General features: G+C 42.7%; 1 protein-coding gene across 2 annotated transcripts in view; it reads left to right on the forward strand.

The window, feature by feature from the left end:
* Positions 1-7,157, forward strand: part of SYNPR (synaptoporin) — a 136,938-nt gene that overhangs the window by 102,058 nt on the left and 27,723 nt on the right. For both annotated transcript variants that reach the window (XM_018554579.1, XM_018554586.1), the window contains one exon: positions 554-678. In XM_018554579.1, the coding sequence (XP_018410081.1) occupies positions 554-678 (125 nt within the window). The remainder of the gene's footprint in view (positions 1-553; positions 679-7,157) is intronic.

Genomic DNA, 7,157 nt, shown 5'->3' on the forward strand with positions numbered 1-7,157 from the left:
ACTTACACGAATGCTGGGGGTTATTATTGCATCTACTTACACCAATGCTAGGGGTTATTATTGCATCTACTTACACCAATGCTGGGGGTTATTATTGCATCTACTTACACCAATGCTGGAGGTTATTATTGCATCTACTAACACCAATGCTGGGGGTTATCGTTGCATCTATTTATCGTTGCATCTATTTACGGGCATGGTAATCTGAGCTGATGAGCCACTGATGAGAATTTGAGCTGAACTTCTTAAAGAACATCTTGAACAACTTCAGTGCTTCTGCTGAAACCTTTGAGGATAAATTGATCCACAGTGCCTGCAGCTACAGAGGTCAGTGAGAAGAATACCGTATGTAAATACCTAAACGCTCACTGCCTGGCCACAGGTTCACTGAATTATGTGGTAATCTTAAGAATTGAAAAGGCTCTGTCTGATGTGGGCGATTCCCTTTTTACCCCGCATTTTTAGAATTTCACTCCACGGTTAAACTCATTTCTGTTGTATTTTTTTTTCTTTAAACAAGTATAACTAATTAATTTGTCCCTTCCTTTCACAGCTTTTTGCAATCTTTGCATTTGCAACATGTGGTGGTTACTCCGGAGAACTAAGAGTCAGCGTGGACTGCGCCAACAGAACCCAGAGCGACCGCCGCATTGACATCCAAGTCACCTACCCATTTAGGTAACACTGTACTGCCATTCATTATTTTTAGGTACCCTGTAAGCGCAGCGCTCAAGATATACGCAGTGAGGCCAGTGAAATGGAAAGCTTTGTAAAACAAATGAAAATCGAAATTTCTTGCAGCGCCTAACTGATATATATGTAAAGATAGTGTTTTTGTCAGGGGCATGGCTAGACATCACTGAGCATTACAAACCATTCTCCTTCACAAAAGTGTCTCCTGAGCTTTCCAGTAGTAACCAATCAGGATCAAATCTGCAATAAAACATTGATGGTTGGAGAAAGGATGCATTAATCTTGTTGGCTACGCCAGAGCAATTCAAACAGATCTTATTATGTGGAACTATAAGAAAAATAAAAAATACGATGCAGTCTGTCATTAGTGATAAATGTCAATAACTATGCAAGTTTTTGTTTTCCTGAGTCCCCCATGTTTTTTTACTTGCTGATCTTGCCAGTAGATCAACAATCCTTCAAAAGAATGGCAACGCTGTTTGTTCTGCATTGAAATCATGTAGCCGCGTTGTCTTCCTGTGGACAGGGTCGTCTTAGATGGGCATGTAGTTTTAAATAGAATTCAAAGCTGAACTGTAGGCAGATTTAAAGGACACACATGAATGCAGCTCTGTAATCATAAATATATCAGTAAATGTATTCTTTAAATGCAATGCCGTCATAGCTGGAGTTCTGTTTTAATTATTTCATAAAACAAATCCCCATGAATGGACTAACCTTTTTCGATGGTGTGCAGAAAACCGCAGCTCCACGGACATGGTGTGAACAAGCCCTAAGGGTTAATGTTAGGGGTAGGTTAAGTGTTAAAGTTGGGAGGGACATGTTTACTTTAAGATGATAAACCTTAGGTGAGGTGTTCGTTTAGGGATCGGTGATCGTTTGGGGGAATGGTGGGAAATTCTGAAATTGGCATTTGATCTTAATAGCAAAAGGTCCCAGCCCAAATTTCCTGTGTTGAGTGGTTAAAAGCAGGGTCTTCCATATCATGAGGCAGCCTGAGGAGGTTTTCTCTGGCGGCATCTCATCGGGTCACGTGTGGGGGACAGCAGGTGTGCCTGGCCAGAGCGTACCAGGTTGCTAAGAGCTGCTAGCAACCAGGGGCACTCTGTCGGGTGTCCCCCCCCAGCTCAGTGATGTCATTGGTTGTCAGGAGCTAAGCAGGACGCTCTGGTTGGTGTCCCGCCCAGCTCCTGGCAACCAGTGACGTCAGTGAGCATCACCACCAGCACCTTCCCCCCGCCTCAGGGGGTGAAAGGTTTAGGGACACCCCTGGTTAAAAGTAATGTTCTGGCATTATGTAAAGTTTAGGAGAGAACACATGATTTTATGAGGGTTTTGGATACCTGCTAACTACATAACAAGTAAAAGTTTTAATTGGTTGCATTTTGTGATTTCACCAGCTCTTTATTTCAAAGCGATCGCCTACTTTTTAATTAGACCGTGGTCCTTTAAGAGGTCAGTGATGTATTTATGTCCCTCAAACACATCCTAACCTCTGCTAACCAGAAGGCTGAGCACACATCCCGAGTCCTGAACTTTCTCAGTTTGATGAATGGTTCACATCAGAGTCATGCGGTGATTAGGCTTGGGCTATAATTAATATCTCCACAACACGTTGGAACTCACATGCAGAACTCTGATTAGCTCATATTATTTTTGAAGGATCTCAGCGAGGACTGTGAGATTCAGTTTATCTTCTGTCCTCGGTTAATTGTGAGGCATATTGGTGACTGATGGTAAGGGAAATCACAGCCATCTGCAGGTGGAAACTCTGCAAACACAGAGTATTTGGTCGTGTACCGGCGGAAATGAAAGCTGTGATGCCCACAAAAAGTTTATGAATTTACATTAAACTTTGTAAAACAATTACAAATATAATGAAAATGAGCAACACGTGAGAACAAGAAATTGATTTTTAAAGTTTGGACAATTTGGAGGAGAGTTAGAAACTCTATCAGGTTTCTGAAGCCAGTGGGACATTTTCCCCTCACCAAGGGGTTGGGGAAGGGGGATACAGAGAGTAATACAACTTTTTTATTTAAAATAAAGTGGGGAACCTCTGTCAGCTTTTTTAGTAGTGTAAATAAAAGAAAGGTGTGGGGTGCTGCTTAACTTCTTAAAGCAGTAAGAGGTGTCTCCATCAGGTCTTCAGCAGTGTAGCAGGAATGACTATCCTTGCTCAGCTCTCCGGGGAGTGGTGACCGAACGTTGGCCCTTTGCTCCAGTAGGGACTGGGTATGCAAAGAGGAGAGTGCCAAAAGCAGAATGTATAAAGTCCAGATTTACAGGGTTATTCACTAAAGGGTGAAGAGTTTGGAGAAGGCAGGAGAAGTGAACAATCTGGGCCAAAATAGCTGATTTGGAAAAATTCTCTAATTCAGCTCACTTTCCAGTTCAGCTATGTTGTCCTAGATTGTTCACTTCTCCTGCCTTCTCCAAACTCTTCACCCTTTTGTGAATAACCCTGTTCATTTTATTTAGTATCATATAAATGCAACACATTTCGGGGCTCAAAGGGTCCTCCTTCAACAGGACTCGGTACTTTTGAATAAAGCATGTACTAGACTGATAAAAATAGAGGGATCCTGAGGAGTAATTAGTATGATCACTCCAGTTTCTGGTTAAGCAGTGCTAATTACCCCTCAGGATGCCTCTAATTTTAACAGTCCAGTACACTCTATAAATGTTCTGATGAAAGGGGAGCCTATAAACCCCTGAAAAATATTGTCTTTTTATGATATAATTAGATCTGGACTTTATACTTTTTGCTTTTGGCTCTTAGCTGCTTGCACACCCAAATTTTCTATATCTGTCTGTTACCCCACTAGGGAGATCTCCTCACCTCTTCTTTGGTCACAAGGACAAGAACTGAAAAATAAATCGCAGTGGGAACTTTTTATTTAATCATATATGACCGGTGTTCTCAATCAGTATGACATGGAACATTGGCCTGCGGCCGCTGTGAGTCACTGCTTTTTATTGCAATCCAACGGTGGAGACACTTTGGTCTATAGGACAGGAAGTGAAATAAAATCTCAGCAGCAGGTACAGCAATGAAAACTTGATTATAATTTTTCCTTACTCCCACCAAAACTAAAAAATACATTGTGGGCGCAGTTGATTTTTTTTGTCTCTGCAGATCAGTGCATCTTTACAAAAATAGACATTGCTGCATTTTTGTGCATTTATATGCATTAAAGTGGACCTGAACTGAGAAAATGAAAATCTGCTGTGTTATAATGTTAACTGTGCCTAAGCAGTACCCTGGAAGATTTACCTTTTGCACTGAATTGCTCCTGAAAAGTAATAGTGCACTTCCTGCTAGGTGAGGGTGCCTAGGCACTCATGTGTTTGATTGAATATTTATAGGGATCTAAGGCACTGCAGCCTTTGAATTCTAGTCTCAGGAGATCTGGATAGCTGCTCATTTGTTTACAAGTGATCTTGGCGATGTCCCCGAGATCACTTGTATGCAGCCTGCTCGACTCTCCTCCCCCCACCACCCCTCCCTACCCCTCTTGTAAGTGACCTCTCTCCCCCCTGGCCTGAGATCCTCAGGATGAAGAGTGGGGAGCAGAGCTGAGAACGTCCGTTCTCCGCTCTGCTCCATGTAAACGCTGAGAGGGGAGAGCTGCCCTCACAGCCTTCCCCTCTCGGTTGTCACAGGAGTTCCAGCACAGTGATGAGCTAGAACTTGTGTATTGGAGGTGACAGGTTCAATAAAGAGAACCTGTCACCTCCAAATGCTATCACACAGGGGATTATTAGCTCCTGTGTGATAGCCATAAAGTTAAGTGGGAAAAAAAATGAATAAAAACATTTAAATTAATGAAAATTATAAGAAATAATAGTTAAAATAAAATTCAAAAGGTGATTAAAAAGTAGAAAAAATAAGAAAAATAATTATAAAAATTGATAAATAATAAAAAAGTAAAAAATTCATTCAGAGACATGGCCTTGGGGCAGCAGAGAGAGTAAATTCAACCCAGCCCCTAGTCACTCTTCTCTCTCCTACTATTAGCATGCTATCAGCAACACACCTGAAAGGCTTCTTGTGCTGCTTCTATCTCCCAATCTGCTGTACAGGGACAAAGCTGATACCTAGGGGTCTATTCACGAAGCTGCCGAAGGATCTAGCCGTAGCTTCAGCTAGCTTCAGCACCAGGACCCCTTCGGTTCAGTAGAACCGAAGGGCTGCTGTACAGGCTATTCACTATAGCCCGTACAGCTCCCGAAGTGGGCCGAGCGGCTCAGTCGTGCTGAAGGCATATGCCTCGGCTCGACTGAACCGAGGTGAAAGCCGAAGCTGGTCGAGCGACTGGCCATTGGCCGGTCGACAGCCTGCTTCTGACAGCTAAGGTAACTAGGGACACTGATCTCTAAACAGCCTAACTCTCCCGGGTCTCCGGGAGTCTCCCGCTATTAGATAGAGGCTCCCGACCGCCCAGGAGAGAAACACTTTCTAAAGGAAAGTTTTACTCTGCTCGATTGTCAATCAGCAGAGGGGACCTGCAGTTCTCCATCAGGTCCCCACTAGTGATTGACAGCAGCAGAGGGCGGGTGCAATAGCTAGTTTGCTATTGGCTATTGCAAATTGAAATATCCACTAGGAATCTAGCTATGCATTCCTTTGGTTATTTTTTTTTTTTTTGACGGCAGCAGAACCGCCCGGCCAATAGAAAACAGTTGGGCGGAGCTAGCTGTCACTGCTAGCTCCGCACGATCGTTTTCTATTGTCTTTCTTCTACTTTTTTAACTATTTTGCTATTCTGCTCAGTCCCACAGAGGGAAGCTATTTACTCACTGCTGTTCGAATAGACCGAACAGCAGCGAGTAGCCTGCCGAAGGTTCAGGTTAGCCGATCCAGATGTGAAACTCCTTCTGCACTTCGAGTCGCCTGAACATGCTGAGCATGTTCAGCCGACCCGAAGCCACACAAAGCCACCCAATGTTCGGCTTATTTCAGCCGATACACGGCTGAAATCAGCCGTACAAGCCTGAAGTGAATAGCCGAACAGCGTTCGGCTCACTTCACTTAGGGTCGGTTGTTCACTCGGCTGCCTATGGCAGCTTAGTGAATAGACCCCCAAGTGAAAGTCAGGTGCTTACACTGCTTGCATTAATAAAATACATTTGATGTATTTATGATTACAGAGCTGCAGTTATGTGTCTTTTATATCTATCTGGAGCTCAGCATGACACAGGGTGTTCTGTTCTACCAGAATAAAGTTTTTTCTTTTTAGCAGTATTGTTAGTTTGGTCACTTTTTATGATACGATTTGTGCTATAATTTTTGTTAAATGCTAATTACATAATGACGAAAAACTGTGCATATTGGAGAGACGCAATACACCTAAAGATGCATCAAACTCAAAGCGCCTTCCTCATGATGCATCGCTGCAATAAGTCACATTTGAACCTCACATGCTTATATTATACCAGCAAACCAGTCGTTCCTTCTAGCGCTCATCCTTTTGGCCACAATAAAAGTAATTTGCCTGAAAGCGATGCACAAATTGCACATTGTTCTCCTTGTCAGCCCTCCCAACGCAGGCAGGATTTATGGTGATGAGGTGACATATTACAGGCTTTTATTTCCTGAATACTGAACAGGGCCATACATCTTAAATCACGATAAAGAGAAAGGAACCGTTCTACCTGGGCAAATGAGCCCAGGAATAGGAGCACGGGATTCGTGAGAGCGAGCGCTATTTTGTGTTGTTTGGTAAATGAGCTCAGGTTGCCGCGTTCTGTCACAACAAGATAATTATTTATCATACTTTTCCAGCTATAACGGAAGGCCACAACCTCAGTAAAAATAGCAGTAGATTTATGAGGTACAATTATACTGTGAGTTGGAGCTGTCATTGCATCTGGTGGGTAATTCTTTCATATTGAGAGTTGGCACAGTAGTCTAACCTCTACAGCTTCACCTCTACAGCTTCACGTCAGTTAAAAGAGAATGCCAAGATAAATCATCAGCGAACATAAAGCGGAACTCCAGGCAAAGATAACAAAATAAAAATAAATAGCCCATTGAAAGATAAAATAACACAGTCTATTGAGGTTCTCATTCATCCAGGTCATGGTATATCTGTAAAAAAATAAGTCAAGCAACTGGACTTGCTGTACTTTTTTTAAGACAGTTCACTGGGAATAAATATGGTGAATGTTGCTCCATTCCACATAATCTGTTAGTAGCAAACAGGTGTTGATTGCATTTGCATAATTGGAGCTAGGAGGTGTTAATAACCTGCCCAGAGAGAGGTGTTATGTTATGTCCTCTGAATCCTCTGTTCAGGATTCGGCAGTATACCTACATCTAAAGGAAAAAGGTCACTTCTTTGAAGACAGTTAAGAACACATCTTAGACAGGGAGGAGGACTGGTTTAAAAGAAGTGTGAAAGAGGCCATTAATGTAGAAATGTAGAAGCCAAGCTTGAATAGAGGTGGGGGGGGGGGGG

The sequence above is a fragment of the Nanorana parkeri genome, unplaced genomic scaffold, assembly GCF_000935625.1.
Source record: "Nanorana parkeri isolate BGI_ZX_2015 unplaced genomic scaffold, ASM93562v1 scaffold9, whole genome shotgun sequence".
Taxonomy (NCBI): domain Eukaryota; kingdom Metazoa; phylum Chordata; class Amphibia; order Anura; family Dicroglossidae; genus Nanorana; species Nanorana parkeri.